Source organism: Anser cygnoides, chromosome W, assembly GCF_040182565.1.
Source record: "Anser cygnoides isolate HZ-2024a breed goose chromosome W, Taihu_goose_T2T_genome, whole genome shotgun sequence".
In the NCBI taxonomy this organism is placed as follows: Eukaryota; Metazoa; Chordata; class Aves; order Anseriformes; family Anatidae; genus Anser; species Anser cygnoides.
This window is the reverse complement of record NC_089911.1, coordinates 5,737,142-5,762,096: the sequence shown is the minus strand read 5'-3', so window position 1 is coordinate 5,762,096 and position 24,955 is coordinate 5,737,142. Positions and strand designations below refer to the sequence as shown.

Sequence of the window (24,955 nt, the reverse complement as noted above, 5' to 3'; positions counted from 1 at the left end):
TGGAGCGGCTGCAGGAGCCGGAACGGCTGCAGGAGCTGGAGCTGGAGCTGGAGGGGCTGCAGGAGCTGGAGCTGGAGCGGCTGCAGGAGCCGGAACGGCTGCAGGAGCTGGAGCTGGAGCGGCTGCAGGAGCTGGAGCCGGAACGGCTGCAGGAGCTGGAGCGGCTGCAGGAGCTGGAGCTGGAGCGGCTGCAGGAGCCGGAACGGCTGCAGGAGCTGGAGCTGGAGCGGCTGCAGGAGCTGGAGCCGGAACGGCTGCAGGAGCTGGAGCGGCTGCAGGAGCTGGAGCTGGAGCGGCTGCAGGAGCTGGAGCGGCTGCAGGAGCTGGAGCTGGAGCGGCTGCAGGAGCTGGAGCTAGGTTGCTAGTAGCATCAATTGCAGCTCGATAGGCACAAGCCAGACCCCAGCACGCTACAGTCATTTGTGTCACTTTGGAACTGCCAGAGTCATGACACCTTTTTTTCAAGCATTCTGCCAGCTTTTTAGGATTTTGCAGTTGTTCAGGGGTGAATGTCCAAAACACTGGAGGTGCCCACTGCTCTAGAAACCTGGCCATATCCTCCCACACTCCCTGCCACTCGCAACTATCCCGCCTCAAGACAGATCTCCGGATGAGATTCCTAAGTAGTTGTTTAACCCTCCACAAAATCTGAAGCGCATTCAGGAGACATAACAACAAGAGCAGGCTGGTCTGAGTACCCTAAGGATATTCAACATCTCGGAGAACCACCGTAACTAGCTCGGGGGATAAGAGGGTGGTGGTGAAGGAGAAAGGGAGAGTGAACAGGTAGGGAAACATGTCTTCCCCTGTCCCCTTCACAGATTGGCTCCCTAACGAAAACAGGCAATAGGTGTAATTGCTAATAGTTTCCGAGATATGGGTTCCAAAGTATAGAGTCGACATCAGTGCTGAGTACAAATACCAGGTTAAAGTCGTGACCAGATATTTCATCATTTCATAAGCCATTGCTACACCGCACAGTACCATAACAATCTTAAACCAGGGCCCGGAAAGGATAAACAGTGCAACAGGGAGCACATACAGAAAGTAACGCACCATAAAACTCAATTTGGAATACAGGTACAGCAGACTGGAGATTAAGGCAATCAACATCGTGACTAGCAACTATTAAGCAGGTCCAATACTTATACCAATTTTAGTTTAACACACTCTGGTCAGATTTGTCGATATCTCAACCCTTCGGGCCCCACGTTGGGCGCCAAAAGGACTGTTGTGGTTTAACCCGGCTGGCAGCTAAACACCACACAGCCGTTCGCTCACCCTCCCCCCTCCCTCTCTGGGATGGGGGAGAGAAACGGGAAAGTGAAGCCTGTGAGTTGAGATAAAGACAGTTTATTAAGACAGGAAAATAATAATAACAATAATAATAATAATAGTGATAATGGTAATAGTATTAACAATAATAATGTGTAAGAAAACAAGTGATGCACAATGCAATTGCTCACCACCCGCTGACCGATGCCCAGCCTATTCCCGAGCAGCCGGCCCCCCCACCCCGGCCAGCCACCCCTATATATTGTTTAGCATGACGTCAGATGGTATGGAATACCCCTTTGGCCAGTTTGGGTCAGCTGTCCTGGGTCTGTCCCCTCCCAGCTCCTGCTGCACCCCCAGCCTGCTCGCTGGCAGGACAGAGCAAGAAGCCGAAAAGTCCTTGGCCTGGTGTAAACACTGCTCTGCAACAATTAAAACATCAACATGTTATCAGCGCTCTTCTCATCCTAATCCAAAACATAGCACCCTACCAGCTACTATGAGCTACTTAACTCTGTCCTAACTGGAACCAGGACAGATATCCACCCCTTATTCCATACCATTTATGTCATGCTCAGGTTACACTCTGTCCAATACATTCTAATTAATCACCATTTTCATCTATGATATATAGCAATCATGGTAGTGATGATATACATTATTATATAATAATTAACATACTACAATTCAACTCATGGGCTATTCTCACCCAGTATCAAATCCCCTTGAGGTACACACCGGACCTCCCCATTCTTTTGCATTACCCACCAAGTGCATCCAGGTCCCTGAGCAAAAGCAATTCCACGAATGGGTTTGCCTTTTCCTGAGGCAGGAGTAGCCCAGACTGTTTTACCCAGCATGTTTCTTACATGCACTACAGGAACTTTATCCCCTTCTACAGTGCGTAACAGGTTTGATTGGGCAGGTCCAGCTCGGTTGGCAGATCCCCTAGTATTGACTAACCAGGTGGCCTTTGCCAAATGTGTATCCCAATTTTTGAATGTCCCAGCACCCATTGCTTTCAGTGTAGTCTTCAACAGTCCATTGTATCGTTCAACTTTTCCAGAGGCTGGTGCATGATAGGGGATGTGATACACCCACTCAATACCATGTTCTTTGGCCCAAGTGTCTATAAGGTTGTTTCGGAAATGAGTCCCGTTGTCTGACTCAATTCTCTCTGGGGTGCCATGTCGCCATAAGACTTGCTTTTCAAGGCCCAGGGTAGTGTTCTGGGCGGTGGCATGGGGCACAGGATATGTTTCCAGCCATCCGGTGGTTGCTTCCACCATTGTAAGTACGTGGCGCTTGCCGTTGCGGGTTTGAGGGAGTGTGATGTAATCAATCTGCCAGGCCTCTCCATATTTATATTTCAGCCATCGTCCTCCATACCAAAGAGGTTTTGACCGTTTGGCTTGCTTGATTGCAGCACATGTTTCACAGTCATGAATAACCTGTGCTATAGTGTCCATGGTCAGGTCCACCCCTCGATCGCGAGCCCATCTGTATGTTGCATCTCTACCTTGATGGCCTGAGGTGTCATGGGCCCATCGGGCTATAAATAATTCACCTTTATGTTGCCAGTCCAGGTCCACCTGAGCCACTTCAATCTTAGCAGCCTGATCCACCTGCTGGTTGTTTTGGTGTTCTTCAGTAGCCCAATCCTTGGGCATGTGAGCATCTACATGGCGTACCTTTACAACCAGGTTCTCTACCCGGGCAGCAATATCTTGCCACAATGCCGCAGCCCAGATGGGCTTGCCCCTGCGCTGCCAGTTGTTCTGCTTCCATTGCTGTAACCACCCCCACAGGGCATTTGGTACCATCCATGAATCAGTATAGAGATAGAGAATTGGCCACTTTTCTCGTTCAGCAATATCTAAAGCCAGCTGAATGGCTTTTACTTCTGCAAACTGACTCGATTCACCTTCTCCCTCAGCAGCTTCTGCAACTCGTCGTGTAGGACTCCATACAGCAGCTTTCCATCGCCGATGCTTTCCCACAATACGACAGGACCCGTCAGTGAACAAGGCATATTTCTTCTCATTTTCCGGTAGCTTGTTGTACAGGGGGGCTTCTTCAGCACGAACCACCTCCTCCTCTGATGATATCCCAAAGTATTTGCCTTCTGGCCAGTCCATAATCACCTCCAAGATTCCTGGGCGACTGGGGTTTCCTATTCGAGCCCACTGAGTAATCAGTGCAACCCACTTGCTCCATGTAGCATCAGTTGCATGATGCGTAGAGGGGACCCTTCCTTTGAACATCCAGCCTAGTACCGGCAGTCGGGGTGCCAGGAGGAGCTGCGCTTCAGTACCGACCACTTCCGAAGCAGATCGAACTCCTTCATATGCTGCCAATATCTCCTTTTCAGTTGGAGTATAGCGGGCTTCAGATCCTCTGTATCCCCGACTCCAAAACCCCAGGGGTCGACCTCGAGTTTCCCCAGGTTCTTTCTGCCAGAGGCTCCAGGTGGGACCATTCTCTCCGGCTGCGGTGTAGAGCACATTCTTTACATCTGGTCCTGTTCGGACTGGCCCGAGGGCTACTGCATGAACTATTTCCTGCTTAATTTGTTCAAAGGCTTGTCGTTGCTCAGGGCCCCATTCAAAAGCATTCTTCTTACGGTTTACTTGGTAGAGCGGGTTTACAATCAGACTGTAATTTGGAATATGCATTCTCCAAAACCCCACGACACCTAGGAAAGTTTGTGTTTCTTTTTTGCTAGTTGGTGGAGACATAGCTGTTATCTTGTTGATCACATCCATTGGGATTTGACGACGTCCATCTTGCCATTTAATTCCTAAAAACTGGATCTCTCGTGCAGGTCCTTTAACTTTATTCTGTTTTATGGCAAAACCGGCCTTCAGAAGGATTTGGACTATTTTCTTCCCTTTCTCGAAAACTTCTTCTGCAGTGTCACCCCACACAATGATGTCATCGATGTACTGCAGGTGTTCAGGAGCTTCCCCCTGCTCCAGCGCAGACTGGATCAGTCCATGGCAAATGGTAGGGCTGTGTTTCCACCCCTGGGGCAGCCGATTCCAAGTATATTGGACTCCCCTCCAAGTGAAAGCAAACTGTGGCCTGCACTGTGCTGCTAGAGGGATGGAGAAAAATGCATTAGCGATATCAATTGTGGCATACCACTTGGCTGCCTTTGATTCCAGTTCATACTGGAGTTCTAGCATGTCCGGCACTGCAGCACTCAGTGGTGGCGTGACTTCGTTCAGGCCACGATAGTCCACTGTTAGTCTCCACTCACCATTAGACTTTCGCACTGGCCATATGGGACTATTAAAAGGTGAATGAGTCTTGCTGATCACTCCTTGGCTCTCCAGTTGACGAATTAGCTTATGGATGGGACTCAGGGAGTCTCGGTTGGTGCGATATTGCCGCCGGTGCACAGTTGTGGTAGCGATCGGCACTTGCTGTTCTTCAACCCTCAGCAACCCCACAACAGAAGGGTCCTCTGAGAGACCGGGCAAGGTAGACAACTGTTTAATGTCCTCTGTCTCCAAAGCAGCTATGCCAAAAGCCCAGCGGAACCCTTTTGGGTCCTTGAAATATCCTCTTCTAAGATAGTCTATGCCAAGGATGCACGGAGCATCTGGGCCAGTCACAATACGGTGCTTTTGCCACTCATTACCGGTTAGACTCACTTCAGCCTCCAATACAGTTAACTGCTGGGATCCCCCCGTCACACCATAAATACAGATGGGCTCTGGCCCTTTATAGCTTGATGGCATTAGAGTACATTGTGCACCGGTGTCTACTAAAGCCTTATACTTCTGTGCGTCTGACGTGCCAGGCCATCGAATCCACACAGTCCAATAAACTCGATTGTCCCTTTCCTCCCCCTGGCTGGAGGCAGGGCCCCTCTAGTCCTGGTCAGAATCTTCATTTCTGTGTTTAAAGGACTGCCTGCTGGAAGTTGGAGCAGCAAACCTTTCAGAGAACTCCTTTTTCCCAATTGTTTTCCTTTGCAATTCACGTACCCGTGCCTCTAGGGTCGCAGTAGATTTTCCATCCCATTTTCTCATGTCCTCTCCATGGTCACGTAGGTAAAACCACAGGGTGGCGCGGTGTGTGTGCCCACCATATTGTCTTCCTTGCATAGATGAACGTTTACCCCTAATAGCTGAGACACTGGTTTGTACAGGTGGGGAGGAAAATAATCTCTCTTCAAGTTGGTGGATCTTTTCAGAAAGTTTCTCCAAGGTATTCTCTTTTAGCTGGTGGACACTGGTTCGTTCAGGTGAAGGGGAAGATAATCTTTCTTCAAGTTGGTGGATCTTTTCAGAAAGTTTCTCCAAAGCATTCTCTTTTAGCTGGTGGACACTGGTTCGTTCAGGTGAAGGGGAAGATAATCTTTCTTCAAGTTGGTGGATCTTTTCAGAAAGTTTCTCTAAAGCATTCTCTTTTAGCTGGTGGACACTGGTTCGTTCAGGTGGAGGGGAAGATAAATTCTCTTTAAGTTGGTGGACCTCTTCAGAGAGTTTCTCCACAGCTGAGACACAGGCCTTTAGGGAAGAGGAGAGATTTCCTTCGTACTGCCGGAGTATTTTAGTCACTTCATTCACTGTGGGATTCTCCTCAGTTTTCCAGGCTAGTATTGCCAATGAGTTGGCATATGATGATGGGGCACTCTGTACAAACTTCCGCCACATGGGTAGTGTACACCGGACTGCATCTGGAGCTGCGGATGTTTGTGCGTCGTCTAGGTCCTTATAAATTACTTCCCGTACGGCCAATTCCCTCAGGTACTGAATTCCCTTCTCCATGGTGGTCCATTTGCTTGGTAAACATACAAGTTCTTCCTTGAAGGGATACCTTTCCTTCACAGCTGACAGGAGACGCCTCCAGAGGCTGCGAGATCGTGCTCCATCTCCAATTGCTTTGTCAATGCATGCGTCCCTAGCAAGGGATCCCAGCCGCCTGGCTTCCTTGCCCTCCAATTCCACATAATTGGCTCCCGTGTCCCAGCACCGGAGCAGCCAGGTGACAAGCTGCTCGCCTATACAGCGACCAAAATCTTTTCGCACATCTCGTAGCTCACGCTAGTATAGAGTCCGGGTAATTACTGTTGATTTTTCGACATCCTCATCCTCATCTTCAGTCTTCTGCACCTTTGATGGCCGGTGTAGAGTCCGGGTAGTTACTGTTGATTTTCCGACATCCTCATCCTCATCTTCAGTCTCCTGCACCTTTGATGGCTGGTATGGAGTCCGGGTAATTACTGTTGATTTTTCGACATCCTCATCCTCATCTTCAGTCTTCTGCACCTTTGATGGCCGGTGTAGAGTCCGGGTAGTTACTGTTGATTTTCCGACATCCTCATCCTCATCTTCAGTCTCCTGCACCTTTGATGGCTGGTATGGAGTCCGGGTAGTTACTGTTGATTTTTCGCCATCCTCATCCTCATCTTCAGTCTCCTGCACCTTTGATGGCCCAGCCTCGTCTTCACTACGCCCAGACTTAGCAGAAGACTGTCTGCGTTTTAAACGACCTGAGCCTCTATACCATTTTTTCACCTTGTCTACAGGGGCAACTTGCACTGCTACAGCTCGTTTCTCTGACCCAGACACAGGGTCTGCCACAGGGGTTGGAATACCCTCTGCGGGGTCAACTTGCACTGCTACAGCTCGTTTCTCTGACCCAGACACAGGGTCTGCCACAGGGGTTGGAATACCCTCTGCGGGGTCAACTTGCACTGCTACAGCTCGTTTCTCTGACCCAGCCACAGGAGTGGGAGCAGCTGCACGAGCTGGGGCAGCTGCAGGAGCTGGAGCGGCTGCAGGGGCTGGAGCTGGAGCGGCTGCAGGAGCTGGAGCTGGAGCGGCTGCAGGAGCCGGAACGGCTGCAGGAGCTGGAGCTGGAGCTGGAGGGGCTGCAGGAGCTGGAGCTGGAGCGGCTGCAGGAGCCGGAACGGCTGCAGGAGCTGGAGCTGGAGCGGCTGCAGGAGCTGGAGCCGGAACGGCTGCAGGAGCTGGAGCGGCTGCAGGAGCTGGAGCTGGAGCGGCTGCAGGAGCCGGAACGGCTGCAGGAGCTGGAGCTGGAGCGGCTGCAGGAGCTGGAGCCGGAACGGCTGCAGGAGCTGGAGCGGCTGCAGGAGCTGGAGCTGGAGCGGCTGCAGGAGCTGGAGCGGCTGCAGGAGCTGGAGCTGGAGCGGCTGCAGGAGCTGGAGCTAGGTTGCTAGTAGCATCAATTGCAGCTCGATAGGCACAAGCCAGACCCCAGCACGCTACAGTCATTTGTGTCACTTTGGAACTGCCAGAGTCATGACACCTTTTTTTCAAGCATTCTGCCAGCTTTTTAGGATTTTGCAGTTGTTCAGGGGTGAATGTCCAAAACACTGGAGGTGCCCACTGCTCTAGAAACCTGGCCATATCCTCCCACACTCCCTGCCACTCGCAACTATCCCGCCTCAAGACAGATCTCCGGATGAGATTCCTAAGTAGTTGTTTAACCCTCCACAAAATCTGAAGCGCATTCAGGAGACATAACAACAAGAGCAGGCTGGTCTGAGTACCCTAAGGATATTCAACATCTCGGAGAACCACCGTAACTAGCTCGGGGGATAAGAGGGTGGTGGTGAAGGAGAAAGGGAGAGTGAACAGGTAGGGAAACATGTCTTCCCCTGTCCCCTTCACAGATTGGCTCCCTAACGAAAACAGGCAATAGGTGTAATTGCTAATAGTTTCCGAGATATGGGTTCCAAAGTATAGAGTCGACATCAGTGCTGAGTACAAATACCAGGTTAAAGTCGTGACCAGATATTTCATCATTTCATAAGCCATTGCTACACCGCACAGTACCATAACAATCTTAAACCAGGGCCCGGAAAGGATAAACAGTGCAACAGGGAGCACATACAGAAAGTAACGCACCATAAAACTCAATTTGGAATACAGGTACAGCAGACTGGAGATTAAGGCAATCAACATCGTGACTAGCAACTATTAAGCAGGTCCAATACTTATACCAATTTTAGTTTAACACACTCTGGTCAGATTTGTCGATATCTCAACCCTTCGGGCCCCACGTTGGGCGCCAAAAGGACTGTTGTGGTTTAACCCGGCTGGCAGCTAAACACCACACAGCCGTTCGCTCACCCTCCCCCCTCCCTCTCTGGGATGGGGGAGAGAAACGGGAAAGTGAAGCCTGTGAGTTGAGATAAAGACAGTTTATTAAGACAGGAAAATAATAATAACAATAATAATAATAATAGTGATAATGGTAATAGTATTAACAATAATAATGTGTAAGAAAACAAGTGATGCACAATGCAATTGCTCACCACCCGCTGACCGATGCCCAGCCTATTCCCGAGCAGCCGGCCCCCCCACCCCAGCCAGCCACCCCTATATATTGTTTAGCATGACGTCAGATGGTATGGAATACCCCTTTGGCCAGTTTGGGTCAGCTGTCCTGGGTCTGTCCCCTCCCAGCTCCTGCTGCACCCCCAGCCTGCTCGCTGGCAGGACAGAGCAAGAAGCCGAAAAGTCCTTGGCCTGGTGTAAACACTGCTCTGCAACAATTAAAACATCAACATGTTATCAGCGCTCTTCTCATCCTAATCCAAAACATAGCACCCTACCAGCTACTATGAGCTACTTAACTCTGTCCTAACTGGAACCAGGACACATGATTTTTCACATATGATGGAGAGTGGCTTGGCGAATGCATCATCCCATTCCCTCAGGACCCTGAGATGCATGTCATCAAGCCCCATAGACGTGTAGTTAAGTTGCGTCAGGAGGTCCCAAACTTGCTATTTGCTTATAGTGGGAGGTACTCTGTTCACCCCCGCCTAGATGTTTGGGTACTCGAGAGACATGGGAAGCTAGACCACTAGTGAAGACCGAGGCAAAGTTAAGTACCTCTGCTTTCTCCACATCTGCTGTTACCTGTTCTCCATCTTCTTTTGTCAGAGGCGATACACTTTCCTTAGTCTTTCTTTTGCAGCCAACGTACCTGTAGAACACCTTCTTGTTATTCTTTGCATCCTTTGCCAAGCTCAGTTCCATCCATGCCTTGGGTTTTCTGATCCCATCCCTGCACATCCGGACAGCGTTTCTGTACTCTTCCCAGAGCACATGGTCCTGTTTCCACTGTCTGTGCGTTTCCTTCTTATGCCTAAGTTTGACCAGCAGCTCCTTGTTTAACCATGCCAGATATCCACCAGTGGTGGCCAATAGGTCCACTTCTATTTCCATAATTTCTTATGATAGCGTAATTGGTAGTTTCAACTGTAATAATAGTTTTACATTGTCCAGTCAGATTCCAGGAACCTACATACGATCGCTGGGCAGCATTCTCTCTACTTCTATTGAGCATGCCCATGACAGAGTTTCTCTCTCAATAGGATACACAGGGAGAGAGGGAAACTGTGACTGGGAGAAGATACTAGCATTGCTCGTATTTGCTAATTGCCATACATCTGTCTTGTGCAATGTGAGTGGTATAGCATAGATAGGAGTTCTGTCATGTGCCAAGACAAGTACATGGGTACACACCCAACAAGATGATATAGTCGCAAAATGGGTTAAGTTTAAAGCTAACTGAACTATAGAATTCTATGTCCAAGAAGTCGAAACATAGGTCAGCTCTTTTAAGGAAAATATAACCAAAATAGAAATCATTTTGTCCTTTTAAACAACAATTTCAAGTCCTCAGTACGTTCAACTTGCCACGAAATCTCTTGTGTTTCTCCTGATGGTAGGCCTCGCTTCTCTTCTTCTGGTGCTGCTTTTATACAAGTATAGTGAATCCACGATTTGATCACTTCTACTTTGATTGCAGTGTAGGTGTGGAGCAAGATGGTATAGGGTCCTTTCCACTTTTCCTTTGGAGGCCCATCTTTCCACTTTCGGATCAGCACCTGATGGCCAGGTCTGAATGGGTATACCGGAATGTCCAATGGAATCAGTAGTCGCTCCTATGCATATCTATGGAGAGAGGACAACACAGCAGACAAAGACAGCAAATATTGCCTGACTCAACCTTCCCCTCTTATATGCATTTGACTCCCTTCTGTCAGTAATTCATTTACAGGGTACGGTTTGCCAGGGGGGTTGGACTAGATGATCTTCAGAGGTCCCTTCCAACCTTGACCATTCTGTGATTCTGTGATGTCATTTACCTGGACTTCTGTAAGGCTTTTGACACGGTCCTGCATGACATACTAATCTCTAAATTGGAAAGATATGTATTTGAAGGGTGGACCATCCGGTGGATAAGGAATTGGCTTGATGGCTGCACCTAGAGAGTAGTGGACAATGTTTCTATGTCCAAGTGGAGGCCGGTGACGAGTGGTGTCCCTCAGGGGTCTGTCTTGGGAAAGGTGCTTTTCAATATCTTCATCAATGACAGATAATGGGACTGAGTGCACCCTCAGCAAGTTTGCAGATGACACCAAGATGAGTAGTGCAGTTGATACAACAGAAGGAAGGGATGCCATCCAAAGGGACCCAGACAAACTGGAGAAGTGGTCCCATGTGAGCTGCATGAGGTTCAACAAGTCCAAGTGCAAGGTGCTGCACCTGGGCTGGGGCAATCTGAGACATGAATACAGATTGGGAGAAGAACTCATTGAGAGCAGCCCTGCAGAGAGAGACTTGGGGGTTCTCATGGACAAAAGGCTCAACATCTCGGGAACTGGACCTACGTGAACCTAATGAGGTTCAACAAGTGAAAGGTGCTGCACGTGGGTTGGGGCAATCCCAGACATGAGTACAGACTGGGAGAAGAACCCATTGAGAGCAGCCCTGCAGAGAAGGACTTAGGGGTTCTCATGGACAAAAGGCTCAACATGAGCCAGCAGCATGCGCTTGCAACCCAGAAGGCCAACTGCATCCTGGGCTGCATCAAAAAAAGGCGTGGCCAGCAGGTCGAGGGAGGTGATTTTCCCCCTCTACTCTGTCCTTGTGAGGTCCCACTTGGAGTACTTTATCCAGCTCTGGGGCCCCCAGCACAAGAAGGATGTGGACCTGTTAGAACGAGTCCAGAGGAGGACCACAAAGATGATCAGAGGGCTGGAGTACCTCTCCTACAAAGAAAGGCTGAGAGAGCTGGGGTTGTGCAGCCTAAAGAGAAGGCTCCAGGGTGACCTCATTGCAACCTTTCAATACTTAAAGGGGACTTATAAGAAAGATGGAGAGCGACTCTTTGCTTAGTCAGATAATGGCAGGACAAGTGGGAATGGTTTTAAACTAAAAGAGAGGATATTTAGATTAGAGGTTAGGAGGAAATTCTTCACTCAGAGGGTGGTGAGGCACTGGAACAGGTCTCCCAGAGGGGTTGTGGTTGCCCTATCCCTGGAGGGGTTCAAGACCAGGTTAGATGAGGCCCTGAGCAACCTGTTCTAGTGGGTGGCATCCCTGCCTATGGCAAGGGGATTGGAACTAGATGGTCTTTAAGGTCCCTTCCAACCCAAGCCATTCTGTACTTGGTTTGCGATAGTTTGCATTTCAGTTCCACAGAATCACACATCACAGAATGTTAGGGATTGGAAGGGCCCTTGAAAGACCATCTACTCCAATCCCCCTGACGGAGCAGGAACACCTAAATCACGTCACACAGGAAAGCATCCAGTCAGGTTTTGAATGTCTCCAGAGAAGAAGACTCCACAACCCCTCAGGGAAGCCTGTTCCAGTATTCTGTCACCCTCAACGTAAAAAAGTTTTGTCTCATATTTAAGCAGAACCTCCTGTGTTCCAGCTTAAACCCACTGGCCCTGGTCCTATCATTGGATGTCACTGAGAAGAGCCTGGCCCCATCCTCCTGACACTCACCCTTTACATATTTATAAACATTAATAAGGTCACCCCTCAGTCTCCTCTTCTCCAAGCTAAAGAGACCCATCTCCCTCAGCCTTTCCTCATAAGGGAGATGCTCCACTCCCTTAATCATCCTTGTGGCTCTGAGATGGATGCTCTCAAGCAGTTCCCTGTCCTTCTTGAACTGAGGGGCCCAGAACTGGACGCAATATTCCAGATGCGGTCTCACCAGGGCAGAGTAGAGGGGAAGAACCTCTCTCGACCTACTAACCACACCCCTCCTGATACACCCCAGGATGCCATTGGCCTTCTTGGCCACGAGGGCACACTGTTGGCTCATGGTCATTCCGCTGTCCACAAGGACCCCCAGGTTCCTTTCCCCTTCACTACTCTCCAGCAGGGCAGTCCCTAACTTATACTGATGTCTGGGGTTGTTCTTGCCCAGATGCAGGACTATACACTTGCCCTCATTATATTTCATTAAGTTTCTCCCCGCCCAACTCTCCAACCTGTCGAGGTCCCACTGGATGGCAGCACAGCCTTCTGGCATGTCAGCCACTCCTCCCAGTTTAGTGTCATCAGCAAACTTGCTGATGGCACACTCTATTCCCTCATCCAAGTCACTGATGAATATATTGAACAATGCTGGTCCCAGTACCGACCCTTGAGGGACTCCACTAGATATAAGACTCCAACTCGACTCCGTCCCATTGACCACAACCCTCTGGCTTCTTCCCTTCAGCCAGTTTACAGTCCACCTCACTACCTGATCATCCAGACCACACTTCCTCAGTTTAGCTGCGAGGATGCTGTGGGAGATGGTGTCAAAGGCTTTACTGAAATCAAGATAGACCACGTGCACTGCTTTGCTATAATCTATCCTCCTGGTTATATCCTCATAAAAGGCTATCAAGTTGGTCAAGCACGACTTCCCCTTGGTGAAGCCATGTTGACTGCCCCTAATGACACTTTTATCCTTGATATGTCAAGAGACGATGCCAAGGATAAGTTGTTCCATCACCTTACCAGGGATGGAGGTGAGGCTGACCGGTCTATAGTTACCTGGGTCCTCCTTGCCCTTTTTGAAAACCAGAGTGACATTTGCTTTCCTCCAGTCCTCAGGCACCTCTCCCGATGCCCACGACTTACCAAAGATGATGGAGAATGGCCTAACAATGACTTCTGCCAGCTCCCTCAGCACCCATGGGTGCATCCCATCAGGACTCGTGGACTTATGGATGTCCAGCTTGCTTAATCGGTCCTTAACCCAGTCCTCATCAACCGAGGCAAACTCCTCCTTTATCCCGAGTTCCTCTCGGGACTCAGGGGTACGGGGCTCCTCAGGACAGCCTCTGGCATTATAGACAGAGACAAAGAAGGTATTCAGTAACTCCGCTTTCTCTTTATCTTCTGTCACCAGGGCACACACCTCATTCATCAGTGGGCCTACATTGCCTCTAGTGTTAGTTTTATCCACAATGTATTTGAAGAATCCCTTTCTGTTGTCCTTCACCCCTCTCACAAGGTAAGGAGGCATTAGCATTCCTAGTTGCCTCCCTACATCCTCTGACAACAGCCTTATATTCCTCCCAAGTGGCCAGCCCCTTCTTCCATGATCTGTAGACTCTCCTCTTCCACTTGAGTTTGCCCAGCAGTTCCCTGTTTAACCATGCAGGTCTCCTGGCTCTTTTTCCTGACTGTTGGGATGCTCTGTTCTTGAGCTCGGAAGAAGCAGTCATTGAAAGCTAACCAGCTATCTTGGGCTCTTTTTCTTTCAAATATCTTGTCCCATGGGGTTTCCCCTAGCAAATGCTTGAAAAGGCCAAAGCCGACTGTACTGAAGTCCAGGGTTGCGATTCTGCTCGGTATTCTGTTCCTGCCACATGAGATCCTAAACTCCACCATCTCATGGTCGCTGCAACCAAGTCTGCCTTCAGCCTTCACCGCTTCAACCAGCCCCTCCTTGTTAGTGAGGACAAGATCCAGCAGCGCTCCTCTCCTAGTTGGCACATCCACCATTTGCATCAGGAAGTTATCATCAATACACTGAAGGAACATCTTGGACTGCGGATGGCTGGCTGAGTAGGCCTTCCAGAAAATGTCAGGGTAGTTGAAATCCCCCACAATAACCAGGGCCTGTGTTCTCGAGGCTGCTATCAGCTGCCTGTAGAAGGCCTCGTCAACTTCCTCATTGTGATCTGGTGGCTTGTAATAGACACCCACAACAGTATCCCCCATGCCAGCCTACCCCTTAATTCTCACCCACAGACTCTCAACTCGCTCCTCATCCACCCCTGAACAGTACTCAATACAATATAGATGCTCTCTCACATAAAGAGAAACTCCGCCACCTCGCCTTGCTGGCCTGTCTGTTCTGAGAAGGACATACCCATCCATGACCACATTCCAGTCATGTGAGCTGTCCCACCATGTCTCTGTAATTGTCACGAGATCATAATCTCCTGACCAAACATGGATTTCTAACTCCTTGTCCTGGTTTTAGCTAGGATAGAGTTAATTTTCCTCCTAGTAGCTGGTAGGGTGCTATGTTTTGGGTTAGGATGAGAAGAGCGCTGATAACATGCTGATGTTTTAATTGTTGCAGAGCAGTGCTTACACCAAGCCAAGGACTTTTCAGCTTCTCGCTCTGTCCTGCCAGCGAGCAGGCTAGGGGTGCAGCAGGAGCTGGGAGGGGACAGACCCAGGACAGCTGACCCAAACTGGCCAAAGGGGTATTCCATACCATCTGACGTCATGCTAAACAATATATAGGGGTGGCTGGCCGGGGTGGGGGGGCCGGCTGCTCGGGGATAGGCTGGGCATCGGTCAACGGGTGGCGAGCAATTGCATTGTGCATCACTTGTTTCGTACACATTACTATTAGTAGTACTATTATCATTATTATTATTATTTTCCTGTCTTAATAAACTGTCTTTATCTCAACTCACAGGCTTCACTTTCCCGTTTCTCTCCCCCACCCCAGAGAGGGAGGGGGGAGGGTGAGCGAATGGCTGTGTGGTGTTAAACCACAATACTCTTCTTGCTTATTCCCCATGCTACATGCATTGATGTACAGGCACTTCAGGGAGCTGAGCACACCGATTTCACCCTAGGGGGGTGGGAGGCCTCCCAGTCTTCCTCACTGTTAGAGTGCTGCCCCACCTTTGCAAGCCCAGCTTCTTCCCCATTCCCCTTCGGATCTAGTTTAAAGCTTTCCAAATGAGCCCTGCTAATTCCTGTCCCAGAATCCTTCTGCCCCTGTGAGATAAACCTTTCCCGTGTATTACTGTCAGGACTGGTGTCTTATAAAACTAGCCATTATCAAAAACCCAAAGCCCTGCCTGTAGCACCAGTCACATAGCCAATCATTCATGGACCGGATCCTTCTATTCTGTCCCACATCATCACCCCAGAATGGAAGGAGGGAAGAGAAAATGACTTGTGCACCAGACTCTTTCACCAACCACCGTCCCAAGGCCTTGAAATCTTTCTTCATTCCCCTCAGACTACAGGATGCAGCTTCCTCCCCACCTATCTGGAAGATCAGTAGTGGGTAGTAGCCTGTGGAGCGCACCAAGTTGGGGAGTATCCTGGTGATATCCCTGATCTGGGCTCCAGGTAGACTACAGACTTCCCTTCGATGAGGGTCAGCTCTGCATACTGGGCCCTCTGTTCCTCTCAGAAGGGAATCTCCTACTACAATTACCCTTCTTTCTTTCTTTTCGGAGGCAGTCTTGAGGCATGGTGTCAACTGCCTCTTCTAATGTGACCTCATAGGCAGGACTTCCACCACATCCTCACCTAGCTCTCCTTCAAGATCCAGGGCCTCAAACCTATTATGGAGGGGCACCTGGGGAAGCGAGGTAGGTAGGTAGGGGGGTTGCCTGCGGGGCCGAACCGGGACTCGCTTCCAACCCTCCTCATATTTTTGGTCCCCTCTCTCTGCCTGACAGCGACAGGGCAGGGGCTCCACCACCCTCTGGAGGGCATCCCCGGCACCCTTCTCTCTGGCACACCAAGGACTTACTCCACCAGTCAATCTTCTGCTCACACACCCTGCTGCTCCATAGTCTCTCCACCTCTTCCTTGAGCTCAGCCACCATGGTGAGCAGACCTTCCACCTGAGAACAGGTAGTTTCCCTGCTGCCCTCCCCTGGCAGCGGCAGGCTCAGGCGCTCCCTGCAGCCAGAGGCCTGAACAGCCCTGTTGCTGGTCAGGCCCAGACCCTCCGTCTGGGTCACCACAGTCTTTTTGGAGTGAGTTCTCTGCCTAGTGAACACCATGATAGGTGTGCGATCTCGCAGACTGCCAAGAGTTGGTGCAGAGCTCCCGCGCCCTGCCGCGCCAGCTGCACACCAGTGTGCACGTGCTGCTGACTCCTCCCTGCTCGTGGTGGGCAGCAACTAGTCATTGCTCTCCTGGAGGCTTTTTCTAGGCAGAGGGCATGGGCACAGTTGCCATTGCCCTGGTAACGTCCACTCCCTGTCAGCCTCTCTTCCTAGAGCTGGTGGGTGCTGCCTGGTCATGCTGCTGTCCCGGGCCACCCCTGGCGAAGCAAGGGCCCAAAATCCCCCTGTAACTCGCGATCAGGTGCTGTGGCTGCGGCTGCGCCAGCTCCGAGGCGGCCGACCTTGACTACTCATTTTGTCTAGCTGTTTGGAAAAGTAGGCCACTGGTGTTTTCCAGCTTCCCAACATCTGGGTCATCACACTGGCTGCCACCTTGCTTGTTTCATGAACAAACAATTGAAAGAGTTTTTCCAGGTTTGGCAGCCCTAGTGTAGTCCCAAAGCTGGGAAAAAACAAGGAAACCTTGAAGAAAACAGGGAGGCCTGTAACTTGTGTAGTCTTTCTATAGCTTGTGTAGTCTTTTAGCTGAGAAAATAAGGAAAGAAAGACAACACTAGGGATGGGAATGACATTAGGGCCCTCTTTATATCATCAAATCCTTTACAGCACTCAGCAGTCCACTCCAACATATTTTCTGATCCCTTTGTTGCTTCATACAGAGGCTTTGTTATTAGTCCAAATTTGGGGATACAGATTCGACAAAAACCTGCCATCCCTAGGAATCCTCACAATTGCTTTTTGGTTTGGGGGACAGCAATTAGCCATATAGCTTCTTTTCGCTCTGGACCTAATGCTCACTGTCCTTGAAAAATATCAAACCCCAGCTACTGCACTTTCTGCTGGGCTATCTGGGCCTTTTTCTGGGATACTTGGTATCTGGCTGTTCCCAGGTAATTTAACAAGCTGATAGTCAATTGTACACATTTTTATTTGGTTGGGGCTCCTAGCAACAAATCATTGACATAGTGCAATAATGACCCTTCATTCTTGCTTTGCCAGTTATTTAAATCTGCCCCCACAGCAATCCCAAATAACATGGGGCTGTTCTTGAATTCTTATGGTAGTACTGTCCAGCACATTTGGTCTTTTTCCCTGTCGTGGGGTTTTACCACTCAAAAGCAAATACAGTCGGACTATCAGGCTCCAGGGGTATACAAAAGAAGGCGTTTTTAAGATCCAACACTGTAAAGTAAGAGTCTCTTTAAGATTGTGCTGTTTGAAGGGTGTACGGATTCAGCTCTGCTGTGTGGATGTCTTAAGTTATTTTGTTTATGGCTCACAAATCTTGCACAAACCTATATTCACTGCTATTCGGTTTCTTTACTGGGAGTGTTGGCGTGTTAAAACTAGATTGACATTCACGGATTAGCCCATAAGATAGGAAGTTGTCTATTAGAGGTTCCAGCCCCTTCCTTGCTGTAAGGCTAATTGGATATTGTGGCACCTGTACAGGTATAGCTCCTAGTTTTAGCTCAACCAGAACTGGAAGCGAATTTTTTGCTCTCACAGGCTGTATTCCTTCTGTGAGTCAGCACAGGCAAGCAACAGGAACAACCACAGACTCGCAGCTAAAATGCAAAGAGTAGATTTATTCTTGTTACTTAGCCAACCGGGGGATCCCCAAAGCAGCACCCGAGCAGAGGTACACGAGCACAGGCATGCAAGCGGGAATGCAGGAACCACTAAACAGGGTCTGTGCTAGGAGACCGCCAGCCTGCTGGTTTCACCTGTTTTTATCAATAGTTCGTGCAGGCACAGTTTTTAACCACCATGCTGTGATTCTCACTGTGCTTCTTTGATCTTCTTTGTACCAAGGCCGGGAGCTCAAGCACATCCGATAGGGCACCTCCATGTCCATCAAACACCTATGTTATCTATGCACAGATGTGCTACTTGTCAAACACATAGAGCACAAACAGCAGAAGACATAATTTATGTTTTTCTCCATTGCTGCTCCCCAGACTTTACGCATTCCCAGCTGCAAGGTCACTTGAGCATACTTACAATCCTCCTCACTAGTCTTCCATTCTGATCCCATCCTCCTTGCCAATCTTCCGCTTTTAACCCATTCCTCCCAACACCTGCCCATATGAAAGGAGCCACTGCGTTCAACACCTCTTCAGGGATCTGCTGTCTTTCTCCTGTCTTTGGCTCTGTCAATAAACAAATTTGTGTCTTCCATGCATTTTCAGATGGAATTTCAAATTTTATTCTGGTTGTAAAGAAGATTACCTGTGCACATAATTTGCACAGCAAATCTCTTCACAACAAAGAGAGAGGACATTCAGGCATATATAAAAATCAGTACATCAAAACCTTCCCTCCAATCTCACAATCCATGGGTTGTAAAAAGTGTCTTAAAGTCTGTTTCCCAGTTGCTCTAACAATCAGGATTTTTGCTTTACTTAAAGGTCCTTTGCAATTTGTTACTACTGAATGAGTTGCTCTGCTATCTAAAAGGAAATTCTCCCCCCAGCTTCACTGGAACCAGGGCATCTGCTGGGGAAACTGGAAGTTCATCCCCCAGCTCCTGTCAGTCTTGAGTCCTCCAGCATAATCAAAGCACGCTCTCTTTCCTCACTGCTTGCTTTCTTTTTCTTTCTCAGCAGACATTCTTTCTTCCAGTGCCCCTCCTTCTTGCAGATAGCACACTGATTGGGGCTCAATTGAGCAGTCTTCCCCTGACTTCTCTCGCCCTTGCCTCCCTAAAAATTCCTCCTTCACCTTTACTCCTACCTCTGTCTTTCATAAGTGATGCCTGTACTCTCATTTTCTTTCTCTTTACTTCTCAGTTATTGTAAACCTTATAGGATCTGTCAATCAGCTGTGAGATCGTCATTCCTCCATCCCCCCTCTATCTTTTGCAGATTTTTCCTAACGTCTGGGGCTGACTGCCTTATAAACAGCATGGCAAACATTTTTCTATTTTCCTCCTCCTCTGGGTCTAAATCTATCCATTTTCTGCCTGTTTGACAGAGGCATTCAAAAAAAGCAGAAGGGTTCTCATCCGGGCCCTGGTGGATCTCATATAATTTGGAGAGGTTTTTTCATTTTGGTACCCCATGTTGAATCCCATAAAGGATTAACTGATGATATTATTCTATTAACTGCTAGTATTTGGGTTCCACTTAGGATCTTTCTTAACAGGTAATAATTCCTCTACTTCCTCTCGTGGGTGCCTCTTCCTTGTTTCTGCCTGAGCTTTTTCTAAAACCACTCTCCTTTCCTCTGCAGTCAAAAAGGTGTTTAATATAGCTTGCATATTTCCCCAGTTAGGGTTATGAGAAATCACAATAGTTTCTAACAGCTGATGCACTGCTGCTGGATTATCCCTATAAGATTCCACAGATTGTTTCGAATTTAACAAGTCCAATGTTGTAAACAGAACACAAGCAAAAATGGGTTCTCCCTCTGGTCCCACCGCCTGTCTTAGCAGAGCCTGGATAACTCGCCCTTCATCTTCTGTCAGGTGCGAAGTGCTATTGGGATAAAATTAGAATCATCCTGGGCCTTAGGAGAGGCATCCAATGCCCCTGCAGAAGCCTCTGAAGCCTGAGCCTCAGGAGAGGTCTCCATCCTCACAGAAACCTTTGGAGAAAACTCTGCAGCTCAAGCCTCAGGAGAGGCTTCCTATGCTCCAGCAGAAACCTCAGAAATCCGACCCCTGGGAGAGGCCTCTGATGTCCCCACAGAAGCCTCAGAAATAAGGGAAACCTCTGGGTTATATGGCGGTGGTGCTGAGGATGCCAATAACTGCACCTCTTTTTGTTCTAGATCTGGATAAATTTTAGGGGGTATAATCACTCCCTTTCTTCCCTTCCTTTTTGGTGCTATGCGTAATATGATCTTCCCACAATACACACTCAGCCTTCTCAGGTCCTGATACAATGACATAAAAGGAATAACAAACATCAACTCATCTCATTTTCCTTCTCACTGGCAAAATAATTGCAATATGGTATCATAATTGAACTATCTGTTCACTGGCCATTGTTCCCCATCATCTAGTTTGTACTGAGGCCACTCTTGATTACAATATTGCCTCATTTTACCCTTTGTCATATATTCACCACCAAATTTAGATCAGTTTTTAAGGCTTGGGAGAGGAAGGGGCGATTCTGGACTGACCGCTTCTCATTCTCCCTTCGACAGTTGCTCACACCGGTCTTTGACTTTAATGCATCAGTGGGGTCAGGTAGCTCACAGGGCCATATCCTGTTCTTGCCAAACCACAGCGCCTATGTGTGAGGCTGACAATCTGCTCTCCAAATACCCATAGAAAGATATATATCATACTCACCAGTGACTTCTTCTTTATCCCCTGATGTTTGGTGGATTCCTTAAAGTGTTGCATTGTTGTACCGCTCACTGGCGCCAGACTTTCGTAGGGTCAAGGTCAGACCCTGATAAAATCACTGGTGTGTGCTTGGTCTCTGGCATCCTCACCTCTGACGCCGACAAGTTGGACTGGGCAAGGCTAATTTAGGGGTCCCATCTGGGTCACCAAAACTGTTATCTTTAGGTTTGTGCCCAGTGCGCCTCAACAACAAGCACACAGACTCGGAATCCACACAAAGGTATTTTAATTAAATAATTAATTATATTATTCTGCAGAATCAGGTGCTTGGCAATCTTTCACAAAGCAAGCACACCTCTGGCTTGAGTCACCATTATTTATACACAGAAAACTTGTGAAACTATCTCTCTGGCTAATTTTGATGGGTTGTTTTAGCTCACCTAACTTATCTCTGTCGAGCCTGTGCATTACAGAGGACCAGCGGGGGTGGGGGACAGGACGGGACACACCAAATCCCACATTTCCATACATTTGCATTTTGATGGGTATGTTTTTTGATATGCTAGTGTTGTGGTTTAACCCGGCCAGCAGCTAAACACCACACAGCTCACCCTCCCCCCTCCCTCTCTGGGATGGGGGAGAGAAATGGAAAAGAGAAGCCTGTGAGTTGAGATAAAGACAGTTTATTAAGACAGGAAAATAATAATAACAATAATAATAATAATATTACTAATAATAATGTGTACGAAACAAGTGATGCACAATGCAATTGCTCACCACCTGCTGACCGATGCCCAGCCTATCCCCGAGCAGCCGGCCCCCCCACCCCGGCCAGCCACCCCTATATATTGTTTAGCATGACATCAGATGGTATGGAATACCCCTTTGGCCAGTTTGGGTCAGCTGTCCTGGGTCTGTCCCCTCCCAGCTCCTGCTGCACCCCCAGCCTGCTCGCTGGCAGGACAGAGCGAGAAGCTGAAAAGTCCTTGGCCTGGTGTGAGCACTGCTCTGCAACAATTAAAACATCAGCATGTTATCAGCGCTCTTCTCATCCTAATCCAAGACATAGCACCCTACCAGCTACTAGGAGGAAAGTTAACTCTATCCTAGCTGAAACAAGGACAGCTAGCGACTCTTAATGAGCAAAAGGTTGCCATAGGTCGGTCTGGAATCTTCCTTCAGCTGTTTTCCCCCTTCTTGTTTTTTACCTTTCATCCCTTATCTCCCTTGCTTCTGCTAGCTCAAGGCTACCAGTCTCCCCGTTTTCTTCAAGGTATCCTTGTTTTCTTCAGTTTAATACTACAGGAAAACAATTTGGAGATAACATAGTCTGATAGCCAAGGACTCATCTGTCTCCACTGCAGTTCTGAACCTTCCAGTGTCAATTCCTATTGCAGTCATGTTAGGGGAGAAACTCTAATGTTTGCATAAAGATAGATGTGCAAGAGGTAGGCAGGTGGCCATACACTTGAGTGATTAGATTAAGAAGAAATATTAAACAGTTACCTTATTTCCTGAGCACAGCCTGCACATATGCAGAATTAAACAGAAGTGCTGCAGAAAAATATTATTAAATCATGTAATTAAAAATGTTTTCCATAATGCATATTCAGATTGCCAGTGAAGCTGTAATTGCTGGAATCTTTCACTTCAGAACAACAAATACGAAACCTTAAATACATGTGATATAAGTAACATCGGTGCGCTCTGTACAAACTTCTGCAACATGGACCACATGCATTGGACTTCATCCTGATCTTTGGATGCCTGGTTGTTGTCCAGGCTGCTGTAGATCACCTCCACAACAATTAATTCACCTCTCTCCATGGTGGTCCACTTGCCTCAGTAACTTACAAGATATTCCTTGAAGGGATACCTTTTCTTCACACTCAAAAGGAACTGCCTCAATAGGCTGAGGACTTTTGCCCCTTTTCCAATCCCTTTGTCAATGGCCTTATCCCTAGCAAGGGATCCCAGATGCTGGGCTTCTTTGCTCTCTAATTCCTGACTATTGGCCCTTTTATCTCATCATTGGAGCAGCCAGGTGACAATGTGCTTGCCAGGGTGACGGCTGAAATCTTTTCGCATATCTGCAGCTCACTCAGGGATAGGGATGATGTGGTTTCTGACTCGTTTATTATTTCTGTCTCTTCCCCATCCTGATGACCCTGCTGCAGAACAGGCTGCCTCTTCCAATTCTTCTTCCTGATCCCTCATAGGGTAAGTATAAGCATCTTCTTCCAGTACTGAATGAGTTGACTTCCACTTCCATTGTTTCTTCTTGACTACAAAGGCAAGTGATACAGTTGAGGTTTGGCTCCCTGGTTTAGCCACAGTGTGTGTTTTGTCTTCAGATGCAGAGACCCTTTCTTCCCCTTGAGTGTGCTGAATGGTGTTGAATAGGGATCAGTAGACATAGGCCATGCCCTAGCACAGTGCAAGAAGTTATGTCTCTCTGAGATTACAATGGTCAGGGCATTCTTTTTTTCAGATGTTCATCAGGATTCCACACTTGTTTGGGGGAGAAGTCCCATACAATCAGAGGTACTCACCATTCTAGGTACCTGCCCATGTTCTCCCACGCACTGTGCCACCCATAACCACACTGCCTCTGGGAAAAGATGGTGAAGGGACTAGAGGGGATGAGGAGCGGCTTCATGGGAAGTTCAGATTTGATATTAGGAAAAATATTCTTCACTGAGAGGGTGGTCAGGCACTGGAAAAGGCTCCACAGGGAAGTGGTCACAGCACCAAGCCTGCTAGAGTTCAAGAAGTGTCTGGACAACTCTCATAGATAAATGGTTTAACGCTTAGGTTCCCCTGTGTGGAGTCAGGAGTAGGACTGTGATCCTCATGGGTCTCTTCAAACTCAAGATAACCTATGATTCTCTGATTCTGTGGTATCTCTGAGGGATTCTTAAATAATTAACTTTAGGAAAAGTCGGAAACATTCTGGAGACATAGCAGTAGGAGCATTTTAAGTTAACCAAGGATGCTTAAGATACTGAATAGTTAATGTAACAAGGCAAGAAATATCTACCCTGCAGGAGAAGGGGAAGTTGCCACTCTTTGTTTTCTCCACCAATTGGCTATCAGGGGAGAAAAGGGGAAAAGTGTAATTGTTAATTGTCTCCAAGAGATTATTCCCAAAGTACAGGGAGAACAGCAATGCAGGGCCCAAATACCAGATTTGGCTCAAGGCCAGTTCTTTTATCATCAGTTTCCCAGGCAAAACACAACCAAGTGCTACACAGCAAAGCAAACTGAAAAAGCCAAAAAAGGCATGAATCAAATAAAACAATGTCAAGAAACAAATAAGTCAACATCATGACCAACAACTGCTAAACAGATATAATAATGACAAACTCCTTCTAATACTCTCTGGTCAACTGTGTCATTCTCTCAAACCCTTCGTGCCCCACGTTGGGCACTAAAAAGGACTGTTTTGGTTTAATCCAGGTAGGCATCTCACCAACACAGAGCTGCTATCTTACTCCTCCCACCCACCCCCAGTGGGATAGGGAAAGAGAAATTGGACAGGCAAAAGTCAAACTAAAAGAGGGGAGATTTAGATTATAGGTTAGGAGGAAATTCTTCACTCAGAGGGTGGTGAGGCATTGGAACAGGTTGCCCAGAGAAGTTGTGGATGCCCCATCCCTGGAGGTGTTCATGACCAGGTTGGATGAGGCCCTGGGCAACCTGATCTAGGGGGTGGCATCCCTGCCTATGGCAAGGGGATTGGAACTAGATGATCTTTAAGGTCCCTTCCAACCCGAGACATTCTATGATTCTATGAAAAGTTAGGAAAATCATGGGTTGAGATAAAGACAGTTTAATAAGTTTAAAAATAAAAAGGAAACAACATAAAAACAAAAACAAGAAACACAAGTGATGCAAAACACAATTGCTCACCACCAGCCAACCAATATCCAGACAGTCCCAGAGCAACTTCCACCCTATTTTTTATTATTACTGAGCATAACATCATATGGTATGAAATGTCCCTTTCATCAGTTTGAGTCAGCTGTCCTGGCTATGTCCCCTCCCTACTTCTGGGGAACCTCCAGCATACTTACTGGCAGGGCAGTATGAGAAGCAGAAAAGACCCTGATTCTATGTAAACACTGCTCAGCAGAAACTGAAGTATTGGTGTGTTATCAACACTATTTTCATCACAAATCCAAAACATAGCACCATACAAGCTACTATGAAGAAAACTGGCTATTCCAGCCAACACCAGCAAAAGCATATATGAC

General features: G+C 48.1%; 1 protein-coding gene and 1 pseudogene across 4 annotated transcripts in view; one reads left to right on the top strand and one right to left on the bottom strand.

Moving 5' to 3' along the window:
- LOC125181697 (BDNF/NT-3 growth factors receptor-like) overlaps positions 1-24,955 on the top strand; it is a 153,704-nt pseudogene that overhangs the window by 65,206 nt on the left and 63,543 nt on the right.
- Positions 1,338-24,955, bottom strand: part of LOC136788760 (uncharacterized) — a 145,715-nt gene continuing 122,097 nt past the window's right edge. For all 4 annotated transcript variants that reach the window (XM_066987436.1, XM_066987437.1, XM_066987439.1 and 1 more), the window contains one exon: positions 1,338-10,223. In XM_066987436.1, the coding sequence (XP_066843537.1) occupies positions 1,968-5,021 (3,054 nt within the window). In that variant the 5' untranslated portion in view covers positions 5,022-10,223 and the 3' untranslated portion in view covers positions 1,338-1,967. The remainder of the gene's footprint in view (positions 10,224-24,955) is intronic.